Source organism: Spinacia oleracea, chromosome 4 (assembly GCF_020520425.1).
Source record: "Spinacia oleracea cultivar Varoflay chromosome 4, BTI_SOV_V1, whole genome shotgun sequence".
NCBI classification, from domain to species: Eukaryota; Viridiplantae; Streptophyta; class Magnoliopsida; order Caryophyllales; family Amaranthaceae; genus Spinacia; species Spinacia oleracea.
Window position 1 is genome coordinate 120,973,423 of NC_079490.1, and position 20,679 is coordinate 120,994,101.

Here is a 20,679-nt window from a genome sequence, read left to right on the forward strand (position 1 = left end):
ATTTCCGCCTGGAGTTATTCCAATCACCTAGTAAGGTTAATGGTATCGCCATCATCCCAAATAGGAGACACAAATTAGGTGTCTACACCCACGCTGCTACGCAGGCCCACGAGTGGCGCTGCTGCTCGCTCGCTGGCCCAAGGGCGCTGGCAGCATGCACACGGCCCACTTGGGCGACGGTGTTGCTGCTCGGCCTGACTTGCTCGGCCTACTCTGCGCGCGCGGGCTTGCTGGGCGTTGGGCCTATTTTCGTGCTGGGCCTTGCGTCTTGCAAGATCGTTCGTCGATCGTTCGTCCGTCGCGCTTCCGCTTTGTTTTCCAATTCCAGAATTCATTTCCGATTCGAACAAATATTTAATATTTCCCATTCCGGAATTTATTTCTGTCTCGAACAAATATTTAATATTTTCGATTCCGGAATTTATTTCCGACCCCGGTAATATTTCCGATTCCGGTAATATTTCCTATTTTGGCTATATTTTTATTTCCGATAATATTTTCCGATACGTAACATGTTTCTGTTTCCGGCAACATCTACGACTTGGATAATATTTATATTTCCGTCATTATCCATATTTCCGTTTCCGGCAATATCATCATTTCCGGAGCATTCTATATTTTGCCTTTTGACGATTTCAGCTCCCACTGGAACCTAGATCCGTCGTTTCCGAATGTTCATAAATAGAGTATTTAATTCACTTAAATACTTGATCCGTTCACATACTATTTGTGTGACCCTACGGGTTCAGTCAAGAGTAAGCTGTGGAATAATATTATTAATTCACTTGAACTGAAGAAGCCTCTAGCTAGGCATTCAGCTCACTTGATCTCACTGAATTATCAACTTGTTTTATCAATTAATACTGAACCGCATTGATTAGACTTAGCATTGAATGCATACTTGGAAAAAGGGAATTATTTCCTTCAGTTACAACTACCAATATAGGCAATATAGGGGAGCTTCTAGTGGGGGCTATCCATTGAATTCGGGAAACCAATATGGTAATTCCCAATATCCTCCTCCCGGATTTAATGCGCCTAGGACCTATGGAACTCAATTTCCACCCAATCCTACCGGATTTGGTAATGCTCCTCCACCGCTCCCGCCTACCAAGTCTAACCTTGAGGCTCTCATGGAGTCGTTTGTAGGGGCGCAAGCTAAGAAAAATATGGAATTTGAGGATGGATTCAAACAATCCAATACTCATCTTAAGATGATTGAAACTCAGCTAGCTCAACTTGCTAGCACCATCAAAGAGCATCAAGTGCATACTAGTCTCCCACTCCAAGGTCAAGCACACCCTAAGCAAATGTATGCCGTTGTGACTAGGAGTGGGAAGATTCTAGACGATGGTGCTAAGCTAAGTGAAGCTTCATGTTGTAGGGGGAAGAGTCTAAGGGAGTTGAGTCTATGGACTATGATAAGGTCGAAGAGGAGTCTCACGTTGATGATGTGAGTGATGGTTTGAAGCCAACGGAGGCTACTCTTCTAACTCTCCTTACTCCAAAACTCCCCTATCCTCAAAAGTTTGTTGGAAAAAAGTTGGATGATCAATTCTCTAAGTTTCTTGATACGATTAGCAAGCTTTATGTGTCATTATCTTTCACCGAGGCACTTAAGCAAATGCCACATTATTCTCGGTTCATGAGAGACATTTTGTGTGGCAAAAGAACTTGTGGGCCCAAGGAGACCGTGCATCTCACGGAGAATTATAGTGCCTTGATCCTAAGCACGTTTCCCCCAAAGCTCAAGGATCCCGGAAGCTTCTCAATTCCTTGTAGCATTCAAAAGCTGAAATTTGATAACGCTCTTTGTGATTTGGGGGCGAGTGTGAGTATTTTGCCATACAAAATTTGTGAGAAGCTTAATCTTGGTGACCTCACCCCTACCCCTATGTCTTGGCAATTAGCCGATCGCTCGATTATGTTCCCTTTGGGTAGGGTTGATGACGTTCCCCTTGTGATAGGGAAGCTCACTTTTCTAGTTGACTTTATTGTCTTGGACATCTATGAGGATGCCCACACCCCTATTATCTTAGGGAGACCATTTTTGGCCACGGCGGGGGCTCTTATTGATGTTCAAGGTGATCTTATCACCTTTAAGGCGGGAGACGCCAAGGCTAGCTTCAAACTTCCTAATAATGATGGATATTATTCTAAGAAGAAGAGTTGCATGAAGATAGATACTATTGCTTTCATTGAGCATCGTTGCATACATGCTAACCCTTATAACAACTCTTGTGTTTCTAAGTTTGATGATAAGCTTGCTAGGGGTAACTTCAATGAGAAGAAGGTGCTTGTGATTCCCACGGTGCTGGGCGATGCCTTTGACGATGTCACAACCGTTCCCGAGACATTCGGGATGCATCTAGATGATGATGGAGCACGACCTTCAGCTTTTAATGGTAAGCACCTCCCGTGCATGAAGGCCAAGAAGGGCAAACAAAAGCCTAGGGGAAGTTGGTTTGATGGCATCTCTATGAGAGGTGGTTTTGATAGGATGTTTGTGCCAAAGGAGGCAAAAAGGAGCTTTTTGACTAGTGACGATCCAAAATTGGTTGCATTTGACCCCCCATTAAAAACGGGAGATTCGTCAAGCTAATGACGTTAATCGAGCGCTACTGGGAGGCAACCCGTGTATTGATACTTTCTCACTTGTCCCCCCTCCCCCATGAGTTTTGGGGGGATTCGTCAAGCTAATAACGTTAAACGAGCGCTGCCCGATAGGCAACCCGGTTGTCTAACTCTTACATTTATTTTTCTTCTGTCTACTAACTTTTTATTTTATAGCTTTCTTTAGCTTTAGGTAAAGGAATCGCACAAAAATCGCCATTTCAGATCCTGTGCGATCGCACGACTCAGGTGTGCGCTAGCACACAGCCTGGTAAGATGATCAGTAGCTAACAAAATTTCTGTTCGATTGGGTAAGAATCTGTGGGCTCGCACCAAAGTCTTGTGCGACCGCACGACATTTTTTTGCGCTCGCACAGCCTGGGATTGTCAGATCTGCGGTTTTTATTTAGTCGCAAATCCTTCTATTCTTTTTCATTTCATTCGAATTCTAACTCCCACAAAAACCAGAAAACTACCTCCTCTCTTCTCCATCCTTACTCCTCATACTCCATTCCTACACCATTCTTGCTTAATTCCAGACACTAATTTCTCTATCTACCTTCACAAACACAAATTCATCAAGATTTCATACCCTAAATCACAAATTTTCAGACTTTTCAAATAAATCCCCAAAAGTTAGGGTTTATTCAAGAAATTTCAAATTAGTCACTTTTGGTGCATTTGGAGCTTTCGAGATTACTTGGGATTGATCTATGTTGCTTCTTCTACTCTTGGTGACGACTTCTTTCCCTTACTTCTTCATTGTCATTCTATTGTTCTCCATGTTCATGATATTTTTGGAAATTTATGAATTTGTGATTTTTGGTTAATTAGTGATGCATGTTTGTTTGTGTGTGTGGTCCTTGATTGTCTAGAAGTGTTATGCATGCTTGGTCACTTATACTTGATAGATTATAGACTCTTGGTGAATTTTAGGTGAATTTTTAGCTTGTTTGTTGTTCTTGGATGTGGAGTGGTGTTTGGAGTGCTATTGATCGATTTGAACTTCTTGGAGAACTTGTCTAGTGTTTTGGTGGATGATTGTGGTGGTTTGTAGACTAACTTAGTTTTTTCTTTTTTGGTTCGTAGTTGGTTTTGTTTGCTTGTTTTGTGTAGATTTTCCATCATTAGCTCATCATGATGTCCAAAAGATCAAAGAAAGGTCCCAATGCCCCTCCCAAGTGGAAAGCCCCAACTCCTCCGGACCTTGAGACTTACGGAATTGAGTTCTAAGAACAAAAGTCTTGGGATTACTTTGCCGAGTTGTCTAAGAGGGCCATCCGGCCAACCAAGTTCTAACACAAGAAAACTATAAGGGACTTGGGGATTGAAAAGGAAGTGGATGCATTGATTTCGGGTCTTGATTGGGAGGAGTTTGTTCAAATGAACGCAAAGACCTATAAGCGAGTGACCTTGAAGTTCCTAGCTTCGGCTCGGAAGAGCGTGGTCATTGAAGATGAGGAAGAATCGGTTGAGTTGAGTTTTCAAGTTTTCAACAATCCTCACACTTTGACGCATCAAGAGATCAACGATTTCTTCTCAATTCCTTCGGACAGGGAGCTTATCACCAACCCGGTGACGGAATGTTTGGAGGCTTACGAAGAGCATGGTTGGTGGCGCTCTCTCACCAACGAAAGGGGAAAGTTTGTCTCCTAGTCGGCAAAGTCTTCATCTTTCCAAGACCCGGCCATCCGGTATGTTAGCTGACTCATTATCTACGCCCTATTCTCTAAGGGTGCTACCAGAGCCTTGTCGGGCACGGAGCTAGGTGCCCTATGGTTGGCTACAAGGGACGATATGGGAACATCGGATTTTGGCCAACTTCTTATTTCAAGGATCATAGATGTTCGGAATGCCTATCCGGTTAGTGGGGATATCCTTCTTGGGGGCATGCTCACTCTCCTCTTGCGGGCTCTTCCAAATGATCCTTATTCCGGATGATCTCAAGGCCTTGAAACCGGTTCCCGGTGGTGAGTTCTTGGACATCCAAGCTATGTTCAATGCCAAATGGATCAATTACACGGACAAGGAGGATCATTATGTTTGGTGTGTCAAGAGTTCCAATTGGTGGGTTCTTCCCGATCGGTCCCTTACCTCATGGACTCCTTGAAGGAAATAATGCCCTTGGTCCAAGTATGCATTCTATGTTAAGTCTAATAAATGCGGTTCAGTATTAATTAACAAGTTAATAATTCAGTGAGATCAAGTGAGCTGAATGCCTAGCTAGAGGCCGCTTCAGTTCAAGTGGAATTAATGATATTAATCCACAGCTTACTCTTGACTGAACCCGTAGGGTCACACAAATAGTACGTAAACGGATCAAGTATTTAATGGCATTAAATACTCCATCTATGAATATTCGGAACCGACGGATCTTGGTTTCAGTGGGAGCTAAGATCGTCACAGGCAAGAAATGAATACTCCGGAAACGATGATATTGCCGGAAACGGAAATATGGATCGTATCGGAAATATGAATATTATCCAAGTCGTAGATGTTGCCGGAAACGGAAACATGGTACGTATCGGAAAATATTGTTGGAAATGGAAATATTACCAGAATCGGAAATATTGCCGGAAACGGAAATATTGTCAGAATCGGAAATATTACCGGAATCGGAAAATAATTCCGGAAACGGAAATATTAAATATTTGTTTGAAACGGAAATTAATTCCGGAATCGGAAATATTGAATATTGTTCGTATCGGAAATAGATTCCGGAAATGGAATTTTAATCGGAAGCGTATCGTACGAATTAGCATCGGACGAGGCCTGCCGGACGAAGGCCCAGCACGAAGCCAGGCCGTCGCCCAGCAAGCACGCACGCCACAGCCCAGCGCGCACAAGGCCACGCATGCGTGGGCCGCGCTGCGTGGGCTGCTGCTCGCATGCGTGGGCAGCCCTAGTGGCTGCCGTGTGTGTGTGAGTTTGAGCTCATGCGAGATTCCTGAATCTGCAAGAGTCAGTGTATGATTAAATGTCTATTCCTATTGGATAAATTGATTAAGTAGAATTCATGTAGAATTCTAATTCCAATTAATTCGCATCCTACTAGGATTACGATTCCTTTTCCATAACTCTATAAATAAAGGCCTAGGGGTCATAATTTATACACAAGTTTCAAAGTATTCAAAAGTGAGTTTTTTTGAGAGAAAATTCAAACACCCATCTTGCCCCAAAAGTGCCGAATTTTCTGAGTACCTTAAGGGCGATTCTAGTTGGTCAATCTTAAGGCGGATCCGGACGTGCTGTGGACTTTCTACGGAGGGACGACACTTGGAGTCCTAAAAGACTTGTTCTTGTTCGGTTCGGGCGCAGCTAGGGAAGGCACGCAACAAAGAGTATGCATCTAATTATGCTATATGATTATGTGTAAATAATATGTTTCCTGGGTTAATGGTTGTTTCCGCATGATCTATGTAAATGTCATATGTATCATAATCTAACAGTGGTATCACGAGCCCCTTATTATTTTCATAATCTAAAATTGCATGAACATGGTTAAATATTACAAATTTGCAAGAATTAAAAGGGGTGATTAATTTTCGTAATTGTTAATTAGTTGCAAATTGCGTTTATTTAATTATACGTACGCAGTTTTTCGGCAGTTTCTTCATTACTCATCCGAATTGAGTGATTTTTGTGTCAATTCCGCATGTAAAAGGCATTCTAAAATTTTGACAAAAATAGTATTTTTCTGCCGAACCCAGAATTCTCAAATTCGAAGCCTAACTATGACTTTTCGAAGGTTTTAGTTTTTCGAATGCAAAATTTCGTAAATTTAAGATGTTAAATTAAATATTTGCGATTCTTGTTGATAAATCTTGAATTTTTGATTGACCTATTGCATATGTTTAACAAGTTTGAATGCCTAGTCTTGTTAATTATGCAATCTAATTTGTAATTATGATTAATTTGTTGAAAATTAGAATAATTTAGAATTAATTTGATTTTCATAATTAATTGTAATTTAATTAGAAACCTATGATTAAAAACCACCATAAAAATTGTAAATTTACGATAAATTTAAAATTTTTATGACCTAGACTTGAATCCATATCAATCGGAAATCAATTGGATAATAAATTTTCGATTTTTTCGCCCTAAAATTATGAAATTAATAATATTTATTAATTTGTCATTAATTTTAAATATAAATTTTAAATTTTTATGCGATTCGTTCAAATAACTTGCACGCACGAAGCAATGGATGCTTCGTGTTACCCTTAAGGGGTGTTGTATAATGCGGGCATGCGACGACGAGCAAGGGAGCTCGTCGCCCGTGCGGCACGAATGCAATGAGCAAGGGCGTAGTGCACGAGCACAAGGCAGCAGCCCTGCCTTGTGTCGTGTGCCACGAGCAATGAACGGATGGGCATGGGCGAGGGGCGAGCCAAGGCAGTCGCGTGTGGGCAGCAAGCGAGCTGCGCCACAGCGCGCGCTGCCTCGCATAACAGCGCGCAGCCTCGTGCGCAGCGAGCGCAAGCTCGCGTGCCACAAGCGCTGCGCACAGCATTGCTCGCGCGCGCCAGCGAGCGATTGCTCGCGCGCACCAGCGAGCGATCTCGCGCGCCAGCGAGCGATGGCTCGCGCGCACCAGCGCGCGATCTCGCGCGCCAGCGAGCGATGGCTCGCGCGCACCAGCGAGCGATGCAGCGCCCCAGCGAGCGATGGCTCGCGCGCACCAGCGAGCGATCTCGCGCACCAGCGAGCGCGGTAACGCGCGCGCGCTGCGAGCAATAGCTCGCGTGCGGTGGGCGCTGTGCGGAGGCTTGCGTATGGGACAGCAGCAGCTATGCAACGAGCGCATGGGCTGCGCGCACATGGCCAGCAATGGCTGTGTGCGTACAGCCCATGGGCGTGCAACGCGTAGGGTGTTTGCGTTTCGATTAGATCGTTTTGAATGTTTAATTTGAAAATTTCAGTTCACGTAATTTTAATTAATTTTAAAATTAATAATTTGAATTAATTTCTTGGATTTTAATTTTGAATATTATAATTATAATAAATGGAATTTATTCTAATTATTTTACTAAAATTAAAATCATAAATTAATTTAAATGTGACTGAAATTAAAATTAAATTTTTGGATTCAATTATAAATTTATATGAGCTTTAAATTTTAATTAAATTTGTATGTTTCCGGTTAGACTAGAAATACAATTTTATGTTTAAAATTAGTAAAGCATATGAATTTATTGGTTTGAGTGGGAGTGCTTTTAGTCATAAACTCTTGATTAGGTCTACAAATCCTTAAGGTTAAAACAACTCGATTAGAATTAATAAGGACTGAATAATTGGTAGATTATTGGTGCCCTTGATTAATTGCTGCAAATGTTTACGTGATGCATAATGTGTTTAACTAACCAGCTATGTGGGCCATTCATGATAATGAATGGGTGAATGGTATATATTGTATATGTACTGTTTTGCAGGTTATGAAGTGACTAGTATGGCCCAAATAGGATAGAAAATATGGTCTGCGTACCATTAATTTGAATGTAATTGGTCTAAAGTACCAAAGTTGTTTTTCAATTCAAATATGGTCTGCGTACCATCAAATAGTTGTAATTAGTTATAACTTATCCTATTTGAAGAAAATGGTGCCTCCCACGGAGATTTTCAAGACGGACTTTGAAGTCAAAGCTTCAAGATGAAGTCGGGCCATACTAGATCACAAATATCTTATGCATGTTTTAAGTTATTTATTGCTTTAAATATGTCTTAAAATGCATGAGATCAAAAGCTTGATTATGTTGCATGATTAAGGATTTTAGTTCACTTAAAATCTAACCAACATAGTAAGAGCCTTAAGTTCCAAACTTAAAAATTGAGTTAAAAGGTGCCATGCCAAAATATACACTTGCTTGGATATCCTTTACATCAATCTAGTAATAGTTTTCGCTCAGCGAGGTGTTACTTATTGGTCCTAAAGGGGCAAGGTACACAAATAATTGTGAGTACATGTTAGTTTTGGTGAAACTCAACGATATAAGTAAGGAGTCCTTTTATGTCGTGGCAAATTCGATAGGTTTACCTAATAAGTTCTTAGACGTACCTATCAACCAAGAGTAGTTTCTAGACTATTAGCAAAAGGCTTTTGCTTACCTAAAATGTTTTAGAATTGAGTCGACAAACTGTGCTTAATTCTTCAATGGTTTTAGGGTCTTGGAATCATTTTATTCACACCTGCCGGAACAATAAAATCGAATAAAATGCTAATAACTTGTTTGAATTGCATGGTTGCTTTAATTTCAAGTTATTATTCATGATAAATGTTTAGACTTTGCATGCTTCAATGTATGTTTTAATTATTGTTTATAATTAAATATCTTGCACTGCAATAAATCCTTTTAGAAAGGTAACAGTAAATTTCCTCGATTGGTAGTGAATCCAAGAACGATTCACGGAAATGAGAGAAAATGAGCAATTTAAAATGTACGTTTCTTATATCGACTTTTATGGTTGTTTTCGAGTATCAAAGTCGAATAGCAAACCGATTGGTGCTTGTGAATTCAAAATACAATGTAGTTTTTGAGATCATAAAGCATTGAGTTTAATACGCTCAGCTTTACCAATGGCTAACAACCTAATATCTTTGTCCATTTAGTTCTCGAATGAGTCTAGTCCCTAGACATTCGAATAGATCGATGCTTAGAGAACTTTAGAAGCTTCTGGTAAGATCATCTAGTTGAAACAAAATATTCAACATAAATTAAAATGGTAAAGAACCTTGTTGGTGACATTGGACATGTCTAACAAAGTATAAAAGTCAACACTAAAGAATTCAATTCTTAAGACTATAAGAAAGGGTACAAGAAATAGGAAAACGAGGAACAAATGAAAGGAATTTACGATTCCGGTTCTACCTATAAGTTTAAAGAGAAGTGACCTAGCAATCAAACTTCCTTGGTATCATATACCGCTTGAGGTTCTTACTTCGGTAATAACTCAAACAATGGAAGCTAGGATACACTAATGACCTACAAGTGGGAAATGAAGCATGGCAATGCTACATTAGTTGTAGGGTCACCTAGTTTGTTTTAAAGTCCTTTCAAAGGCTGGAACTTAATGGCTATTTTGTTCCATAATCAGCATACCTAAATTTCTGCTTCAAACACAGAAAGACTCACATTCAGAAGAACAAAAACAATGCTTGTTTGTTTGTTTATTTGAATGAAATGGTCAAATACTGGTTGAGTCAATATGCTTGATTAAAACAAACAACTCTTTAAAGAACTTTACTAGGTTCAAATCAAACCCTTGATTTGAGTTCCATTAAATCTTTGGCATTGTTGCTTAGACCATATCAACAAGTTAACATTCATAAGCTCTATTTTGATGGACTTTTGAAAGTTGGTTGATTTCTAAATCAACTTAAGACAAGCTAGTCTTACTTGTTGAAAGTAACAAAGAATATGAACTATTGTTAGAACGCCTAGACGATAGAGTTCAAAGCTAAAGAAAGGTTTTATGACTTTATTATTTCACATGGATTTGAGTGAATATAGGTTTATTTACTCAAATGTGATATAAGTTGAATCTGTTTGGCTAGTTCAAAGATTCAGAAGTATAAAATCCACTCGGCAAGAAATCATAAAGATCTAGGTTAGATCATGTTGATGATTACTTGAGACCAAATATGATCATCAATGATTGTGTGTTGTAATCTAGCTCCATAAGATATGGCATATCTACGTTGGAATGATCGAAGTCAATTAGTACTTGATTCGATCAATGATGAATCATAAAGACTTTTCCTATAATTTCTAAAACAAAATGCTCAACTACCACCAAACTAAACCAAATTCGTCAAAGCTATTGAAAAGTAATTTCAGGATATCTTTTCAATTATATATATCTAAAGAGTTGCTAAACTCAGTGGGAGCTTAGTGTTTGTTATTCAACAAACTAAGGCCCAAGTCTAGATATATGTTTCATTGTGATTTATTCAAATGAGACACAAGGGTATTGTTTCTACCACGAATTTTTGAGAACATAATGTTTGTTTGCTCGAAATAATGTCCTTTTGGAGATTCGTTTCCAAAATGACAAGTGGGAGAAAATAGACCTCGAAAGTTTTCGAGGCGAACAACAAACATAAACGGACATTCCGGAGGCTTTTCGAAGTGCTTCAGAAAATCCGAACTTATTCTTTAAGGACTTTAGAAGTGGCTTTAAAGAATAGATATCTCTTAGAAGACTTTACAAGTGCTTCAAGGAGAACAGAATATTCAAAGGACTTTCAAGTGGCTATTGATATTCTGTTGTTTGATGTTCTATACCCAAGTAGGCATAGAGTTCAAGTCACTGAAACTATGAGATTCTTCTATTAGATAGTGAAGAAACATGGAATTCAGGTCACTGAAACTATGCAATTCTTCTATTAGATAGTGAAGAAACCTACAACTTGCAGTCAAACTATTATCATGTAGAGTAATGAGTTTATGACTTGTAAGAAAGCTATGACGAAATCTAGATTCCCTAAAATGGTTAGAGGCCATATATAGACTCAAATGTTTTTAATGGTTAGAAGCCATAAAACATACTCAATGTTTTGATGACAAAATTGAAATTTTGTTGATTTGCAAGAATAGTTTCACACCTATTGGTTGCAAGTTTGTTTTAAGGATAAAAACCATCAAACATGGAATTGTGTTCACACACAAAGCTAGATTAGTTGCTAAAGGTTACAAGCAAATTCATGGCATGGATTGTGTTGAAACTTCATGCAAAATCGTGATGCTTAAGTCTATAATTCAAGCAATGATTGCATATTGGTACATATGGCAATTGGATGACAAAACGTATTCCTCAGTCAAATGTTGGAATAAACTATGCACATGGTATGTCATAGGATTTGTGGATCCAAATAAATGCTTGAAAAAGAAAGCTAGCTTATGAAATCTAAGTACAGATTTAAGCAAGCAATTGGGAATTAGAAATGTATTTTAGTGAAGCTAATAAGTATTTTAGTTTCATAAAATGTACATGATTCTTATAGATATATAAGAAGTTTAGTGGGAGTACATAAAAACTTATTTGGTCCTATGTGTATCACACACATATCTCTCTATTGTGAAATAACATTCAAATGCTAATGACTTAGATTTGAAATAATTCATCAATGATGGACCATGGCGAAACTTAGTACATACTGGGTATTAAGATCTATTTACAGAAATCTTATGATATTGTTTTGGATTAAGTAATGGCATTTACTAAATCAAACACGAAAGACTCCTTTGGAGATATTCAACCCATGTGAATAAATCTAAGTAAAGGATGTTTGAACTATGTATAAGCATTTACTAAGTTAAACATCAAAGAGTCTAAATGAGATTCTTAACCTATATTATATGTCAAAGAATTTAGCTGGATTCAGTATCTGCTGAAATTGAATAAGCTAAAGTTACATGAATAGAATTCAATTGGGAATTATTCTGCAAAAGAATTTATCATGTATGATATAATATGAGGATCGCCAAAAACGTATCGTATGACTTTAGCCATGACGAACATATACCAATCTCTATTGATCTAAGTGAAGATCAACTAGATTGAGATCAAGAATACTTATGGTACTTGAAAAGGTACATAGGAATAGTTCTTGATTCAAGGAAATAAAGATATGCTAAATATTGATGCTACACGCAGAAACACTGGCAAAGGATCAAGCAAGACCCCTTTGGAGTTAACCATTGATAAGGACGAGCTATAGAGCATCGTGTTTTGAAATGGCAACATGGATTGGAGACCATGAGTTGTTGCGTGGGAAATTAAAATAATAATTTCTATGTTCTAAGATATAGTTGGAGAGTCTTCCACATATCTATGAACTACTTGGATAGGTAAATCCAAACAAAGCATCACTAGCAACCTATACAGTTGAAGTAAAAGTGATTATTGCCTAAGAAGCAATAAAACAGGGTTGTTTAAAGTTCTTCACTGAACTTGGGTAGATCACCTATCTGCTGGCTTGATGGTTCTTCATTGAAAAATGCGTGGAACCACTCTTGAAGCAAGAAAAACGTCTGCTAACTTAATGGTTCTTCATTGCAAAATGCGTAGAACCACTAATGTAGTAAGAAAGACTAGATCACATAATAAACAAACTCGAAAAGATCTTATCATCATATCTCAAAGAACATTCGATGAAAAGGATGTTAAGATTGGCAAAGCATGATAACTAAACCTATGCAACAAGTGAGAAGCAACACTCACATTGTCGCACTGGAAATCAAGCATAGCTTTGAATTCCATGAATTGTTTTAGAAGATGGGTTTGAGGCCCATGGTTATAAAACATTGGGGTTGAACATTTATCATATATGAAATGTATTTTCATATTCCATTTAATCTTGGTTTAGTATTAAATGATGAGTCCCTTCAAATTTGACGAAATATTCAAGATAGACTGTCAGGACCAGTCCTGTGACTAAGAAATGTCTATCAAGTGAACTTGAATGTCAAAGGTTGAAAATGGTCCCTAATCGGAGTTTTCTATAAAATTGGACGCATAGAAAACGTTAGACGATTAGAATGCAAGATGACTAGTAGTTCTGTTTCTTGAACTATGTGGACATGGCAATGTCATAATCATTTGCATAGATACTTACTTTGGGAAGACTAGTATCGGACAAGACCTATGAAACTTTACTGTAAGAGATGAAAGTCTGTCATAAGTAAATTTCATTAAATTATTAGACACTAAATCCTCAATACCTGAGTGATTTGAGATTACTTGTTTGAGAACTGGTTGCTTTGACGTTGACCAACCGTCGCACCGTAAAAGGAGGCTATAAAGGCAACGCTCAGGTAATCACCTATCAAACGAAGTCTAATCTCAAGATCGCAAGATTGGGATTGTCCTCCCATAAATCGGGATGAGATGCTTAAAAGTTGTACAAGGCCACTCGGAGAGCTAGAAACTGTGAAATGCATGGCCGTGCTCGGATGAATCATAGGCTATGATTATCTGTTTATTTGATCAGTTGAACTCTGAAACCGAGGAACACCTCTGGACATAATAAGGATGACAACTCTTACCTTATGTTCAAGAGCAAGCATCGAGCGACAAAGGAATTAGGAAATGCACACTTGTCCCTAAGGACAAGTGGGAGACTGAAGGAAATAATGCCCTTGGTCCAAGTATGCATTCTATGTTAAGTCTAATAAATGCGGTTCAGTATTAATTAACAAGTTAATAATTCAGTGAGATCAAGTGAGCTGAATGCCTAGCTAGAGGCCGCTTCAGTTCAAGTGGAATTAATGATATTAATCCACAGCTTACTCTTGACTGAACCCGTAGGGTCACACAAATAGTACGTAAACGGATCAAGTATTTAATGGCATTAAATACTCCATCTATGAATATTCGGAACCGACGGATCTTGGTTTCAGTGGGAGCTAAGATCGTCACAGGCAAGAAATGAATACTCCGGAAACGATGATATTGCCGGAAACGGAAATATGGATCGTATCGGAAATATGAATATTATCCAAGTCGTAGATGTTGCCGGAAACGGAAACATGGTACGTATCGGAAAATATTGTTGGAAATGGAAATATTACCAGAATCGGAAATATTGCCGGAAACGGAAATATTGTCAGAATCGGAAATATTACCGGAATCGGAAAATAATTCCGGAAACGGAAATATTAAATATTTGTTCGAAACGGAAATTAATTCCGGAATCGGAAATATTGAATATTGTTCGTATCGGAAATAGATTCCGGAAATGGAATTTTAATCGGAAGCGTATCGTACGAATTAGCATCGGACGAGGCCTGCCGGACGAAGGCCCAGCACGAAGCCAGGCCGTCGCCCAGCAAGCACGCACGCCACAGCCCAGCGCGCACAAGGCCACGCATGCGTGGGCCGCGCTGCGTGGGCTGCTGCTCGCATGCGTGGGCAGCCCTAGTGGCTGCCGTGTGTGTGTGAGTTTGAGCTCATGCGAGATTCCTGAATCTGCAAGAGTCAGTGTATGATTAAATGTCTATTCCTATTGGATAAATTGATTAAGTAGAATTCATGTAGAATTCTAATTCCAATTAATTCGCATCCTACTAGGATTACGATTCCTTTTCCATAACTCTATAAATAAAGGCCTAGGGGTCATAATTTATACACAAGTTTCAAAGTATTCAAAAGTGAGTTTTTTTGAGAGAAAATTCAAACACCCATCTTGCCCCAAAAGTGCCGAATTTTCTGAGTACCTTAAGGGCGATTCTAGTTGGTCAATCTTAAGGCGGATCCGGACGTGCTGTGGACTTTCTACGGAGGGACGACACTTGGAGTCCTAAAAGACTTGTTCTTGTTCGGTTCGGGCGCAGCTAGGGAAGGCACGCAACAAAGAGTATGCATCTAATTATGCTATATGATTATGTGTAAATAATATGTTTCCTGGGTTAATGGTTGTTTCCGCATGATCTATGTAAATGTCATATGTATCATAATCTAACACTCCTCATATACACTACTTGATTCCTCGTGCTCCCCAATTTGCTACCGCTCGTGGTCCTATTCCTCCTCCTCCTCCTCCGCCTACGTCAATGGCCATGGAACCTCCCCTCCAAGAGGGTGGTACGTCTTCTTCCTCTCCTCTCTTTGATTTTAATGGATTGTTATCCACTCTTGCGGCTATCTTTCAAGGGAATACGGAGAAAGCTCGTACTTTAGCTTCTCTTGCCCCTCAAGAGAGCCGCGAGGTGGCTTCTTATGGTGATTTTGACTCGTCCTACTATGGTAGGCGGGTGTATGATTTTCACGTGGACAAAGGGGATTTTGAGCCCTATGTCAACTATCCTTATCATCCACCCCAATAAGGGCCCGTCCCTAGTTGGAATGAGGATCATACACCTACCTACCCAGATTGGACCAGACCTTCCCAACCCTATGTCACTCCCCCCTCCTACCCTCCTTATGATTACTCCAAAATGGGGGGGGGGGGGGTGACTATTGCGGCGACCCTATGTACCCCACACCTATGCCAGATGAGCGGCCTAGCGATTGGCCCGTGCGATACACCGGGTGGCCCGCGGGTTACATTGGCGGTTGGGTTACACTCTTGCGGCGAGAGCCTCCCCAAGGAAATTACCCCCTTGAGCCCAACTATTCTTGGCCCCCTCATTCCGATGCCTCAGGTACCGATGTGGACCCCAACTTCAACTTCACCCTTTTCACCGACGAGCAATCCCTTGCCTATCGTCGTGGCCGGGATGAATATTGGAGGGAGTATGATCGAAAGGGGAAGGGCACCGGCCCGGGTCGCTCTTAGGAGCCACTCCACTTATCCCCCATCTTTTGTTGTGATGATATGCTTTTATTTAGCTTAGGGGGAGAAGCGAGCCGTGGGGGCTAGCTTTGGGGAGTTGGTGGTTTGTTGGTTCTTTTGCCACCTTGTGTGGTTGTACATACATGATGATCTCTTGATGATTTCGGTTTGTTTTGGCCATTTGGCCCTTGTCTCTTAACGTTTTCTTAATTCTTTTTGAGTTTTGCTTTTTGGTGCGTTTTCGTGGTATGGATTCATTTCATTCACCATTGCCATGCCCGATGATATTTTTGGTGAGTTCGTTAGTTATTCCGGTTCTTTGCGGGACTTGCTCCCACGACATCTCCGGTAATATCCTTCTAACTCACATGTATTCTTTGGGATCGGGCATTTTTCATGTGGGGCATTGGTTGGATGGGTAGTTGTGCCCCTCCTTGTTTCGTTTTAGGCCTTGAGGACATGGCCTAATTCTAGCTTTGGGGGAGATTTTATTGTGTGGTTGCCTTTGTGATTTTCATGCCATTGATTACGTGCATTTGTGTGCTCTTGTATATATTTTCTTGCTTAGTTTCTTTGATTTTAGGTTCCTTTTGTTTTGTTTTGTTTTGTTTTGTTTTCCTTTTCCTTTCTTCATTTTCTTTTCTTTCTTTTTCTTTCCTTTTTCTTTCATCCCTTTTCCTTTTTCTTTCTTTTCCTTTACTTTTGTCAAGGGATGTTTTTCTAGTTTTTAGGATTTATTCTTGATTCGGGCATAATAAAATTGGAACTTGTAGGTTAGAATGCTTTTATTTCTAATTGGTAGAGGTATGCACGGTTTTGAATGTCTTGATTTGAGTCTAGGATTTGGGTGTAAAGGTAGTCGGTTAGAACTTTGGATATCATGAGCCTTGAACCATTGGTTTGTGGTAAGATGGTGTCGTTCTCTCTACTGACTTGAAGCCAGAGAGGATAGTATTTGCTACCCCATATGTGAGGATCTTGTTCTTTCTAGCCCAATTGTCAAACACAAATATTGAGTGGCATGGATCCTTGGCATTGGCTTTCCTATATCCCGAATTTGACTTTTTCCTTCCCGAGACCGCGAACGAACTACTTTAGGGGACGATAGAGGAATTTCTTTCGGTGACTATTTTTATTTTTAGATTAAGACATTATTTTTATTTTTTCTCTCTTATTTTTGTTTGCATTTTGCCCCCTTGCTAGCCATTTGAGCCTTTTCCCTTCATTTCTTATAAGCTCATTACAAGCCGATTAGCCTTTGTTTTATTTTCACCCTTAGAAGTGATAGTGAAGCTAGACTAATTTTGCTTTGTGGTTTTGAATGTTTATGCAAAGGATGAGAAATGATAATTGTTGGTTAGGATGGAAAGTTTGGGAATTATGTTGTATATAGTGAATAAAGAAGAAAAAGCAAAAAGAAGAAGGAAAGTTTAGAAAAAGCCAAAAATAGAGAAAAACAAGGCAATGAGAAAAGTTTCATTTGAAACACAAAAAAAAGGAGAAAATCAAATCAAGAAAAGTGCAAAAAGAGTATAGTTTAGTTTTGTTGTTGAATAAGCTTGGAGATGCCCCAAATAAGTGGTGTGAATTTGTTTTGGTTCTATTTGCTTGAGTAAAGTTCATTTTGTGCTTCACTTTAGGATTGAGGTCCAATTTCCAAATTTATTCCACGCCCTTACCCCTAGCCTATACGTTACACCATAAAATCCCTCTTGACCCTTTTGATTTGAGTCATTGTCGGTGGAGGGAGGAATTGGTGAAATTTATGGAGCGAGATTGTCATGCCGAGATTTCGAGCAGCCTTCTTTCCTCTCTTGTAATTCTTGTATTTTTCGGCGCCTTCGCGGCGTCACGAGAATCTATCTTTGAGGGTGAATAGGATCTAGAGAGTTGACTCGGTAAGATCGGTTGAAGGGGGATAGATAAGTGCAATTCCTTAGTTCTCTATGCTTCACACTTGAATCTTTCACTCGACTTAGGACTTTGATTAGCGTGCATTCATTTATCGATTTAGGAATATTTGCATCCTTTTGTGCTCATTCCATAATAAAAGCCCGGATCTAGAACATTGATGACCGTCATTTATGTCGCTCTTAGCTTAGTTTTCTAATTGTTATGATTTTTGTGATTTTAGGTAGTTTTTATGATATTTATATGTTCTTATTCCACTTTTATGCTTTAGAAAAATATTGAAGAAATGTGGAAATCAGAGTAGAATGGTGCAAGAAGAAGCCCTGTGCGATCGCACAGGAATTCTGTGCGCTCGCACAGTGAAGAAGAGGAGACATTGAAGGCAAATCAAGGCCGTACGCCCGAGTAACAGAGTGCGTTTGCACTAAGTGGTTGAAAATTTCCAGTAGCTCCCCTTTTTTGCATGCGCTCGCACGAAAAATCCATGCGCTCGCACTAAATCTCCATGCGCTCGCACTAAATCTCCATGCGCTCGCACTAAATTTCCATGCGCCCACACAACAGAGCCATGCGACCACACAAGAAATCTTGAAGAAGAACAGCTGAAGTTGGTCTGTGCGACCGCGCAGAATTTTCGTGCGCTTGCACGGCACGAAGGAATTGATTCATAGCTCTGCGTGGAAGCACATAAGTTTCGTGCGCCCACACACATTAAGCCTGTTCGTTCGCACAGGGGTGTGTCCGCTCGCACACTGACGTGGGCTGGCATATTATCGTGATTTGAAATTTTATTTCAGGAAACATATAAATACTCCTTTTCATTTTTATTATTGAGAGTTAGTTTTTAGAAAGTTTAGAATTAGTTTTTCAGATTTTATGCTTTGAGCTTTAGAGAGAGAATTTTCATAATTCTTTGTTTCAAACACTTGCAATTCAAATTCAAGTTCAATTCAAGTTCAATTCAAGTTTGCTTTCAAGATTCTTCAAGCTTTGAGTAATTTCTCTTCACTTCAATCCTTTCAATTTTTGCTTTAGTTTCTTTAATGGTTTGATAATTGAATTTTCGATTTTCTTTCTAATTTGATTTCTATATATTTCTTGGAAATTCTAGCTAGATTACTTGTTTGCTTTGCAATTTCATAATTCTTTTCAATCATGATGATTTTTGGCTTGATTTCAATTGTTCCATTAATGAGTAGTGAGTAGTCAATTGTTAGGGTTAGGGGTGATATTTGGGGAATGATTGGGGGTGTAGAGTTAATTTATAGAATTGATGATGTGATTAAATTGTGACTTGCAATTTTGGATTTCCATGTTTGATTGGTTTAGTAGTTGCAAATACTAGGCTTGTCATTATAATTGGAGTTTTCTTCATGGACTTGTCAAGAAATTGAGAGCCTATGAGTGAATTTGAAGTGGCTAGTTGATTTAGATGCCCATCCTAGTTCTAGGGTGACGCGAAAGCGTATCATTAGAGTTAGAATTGGCAAGGTTCGCTAACCGAGAGGGGTGCCGAACCATAATTGTTGGTTGCTTCCAAAATTGCATATCCTTACATTGTCATGCTTGCATTGCATCTCGTTTTCCCTAATTTACCCAAGTTGACCCCCGATACTGAAGGAAATAATGCCCTTGGTCCAAGTATGCATTCAATGATAACTCTAATAAATGTGGTTCAGTATTAATTAATTATACAAGTTAATAATTCAATGAGATTAAGTGAACTGTATGCCTAGCTAGAGGCCGCTTCAGTTCATTTGGAATTAATAATATTAATCCACAACTTACTCTTGACTGAACCCATAGGGTCACACAAATAGTACGTGAACGGATCAAGTATTTAAGTCAATTAAATACTCCATTTATGGATATTCGGAATCGACGGATCTCGGTTCCAGTGGGAGCTGAAATCGTCAAAAGGCAAATTATGAATACTCCGGAAACGATGATATTGTCGGAAACGGAAATATGGATCGTATCGGAAATATAAATATTATCCAAGTCGTAGATGTTGCCGGAAACGGAAACATGGTACGTATCGGAAAATATTATCGGAAATGGAAATATTGCCGGAAACGGAAATATTGTCGGAATCGGAAATATTATTGGAATCGGAAAATATTTTTGGAATCGGAAATATTAAATATTTGTTCGAAACGGAAATTAATTCCGGAATCGGAAATATTAAATATTGTTCGAATCGAAAATGAATTCCGGAATCGGAAAATTAATCGGAAGCGCGTCGTACGAAATAAACATCGGACGAGCTTGCTAGACGCAAGGCCCAGCACGAAGCTAGGCCTGCGCCTAGCAAGCCCATGCGCACAAGGCAGCACAGCAGCCCGCCAAGGCAAGCAGGACCAGCCAAGCAGCACGCAAGTCCAGGCCCAGCGAGCAAGGCAAGGCTGGCGCGCCCAAGCAATAGGCTGCAGCGCTGCTGGGCCAAGGCTTCTCCGCGCGCGCGCCAAGCACCCCTCGTGGGATGTGCGTGCGTGTGTGCGTTGAGTTCGTGCATGCGTCAAATCCTTAAGAAATTAGGATTAGATTAAATATTAATTTCCTAAAGCTACTAGAGTTAGTTGTTAAATTAAACATTAACTTAATAGTTTTCATTAATGTCTAATTCTAATAGGATTAGATTAATTGAAACCTAGTAGGCTTCTAGTTCCAATAATCCAACCCTATAAATAGGTGATGGCATTCACAATTTATAACCACCCAATTCAAGTATTCATATAGTTTTAAGGTTAAAACTAAAGTTAATAATTTGCCACAAATTTTATTCGAATAACTTAAAACCTTAGGTTTAATTGTAGTTAATTAAATCTAAAGTGGATCCGAACGTGGTGTGGACTATCTACGGAGGGACTACACTTGGA

At 39.4% G+C, this 20,679-nt stretch overlaps 1 protein-coding gene across 1 annotated transcript; it reads left to right on the top strand.

The window, feature by feature from the left end:
* Positions 1-1,411: 1,411 nt before the first annotated feature.
* LOC130471833 (uncharacterized) lies at positions 1,412-2,602 on the top strand. The gene has a single exon (XM_056842159.1). The coding sequence runs from the start codon at positions 1,412-1,414 to the stop codon at positions 2,600-2,602; it is 1,191 nt and encodes a 396-aa protein (XP_056698137.1).
* Positions 2,603-20,679: the final 18,077 nt, after the last annotated feature.

Excerpts from the sequence above, each read along its gene's own strand:
- LOC130471833 (XM_056842159.1), top strand. The coding sequence starts at position 1,412 with ATGGACTATGATAAGGTCGAAGAGGAGTCTCACGTTGATGATGTGAGT.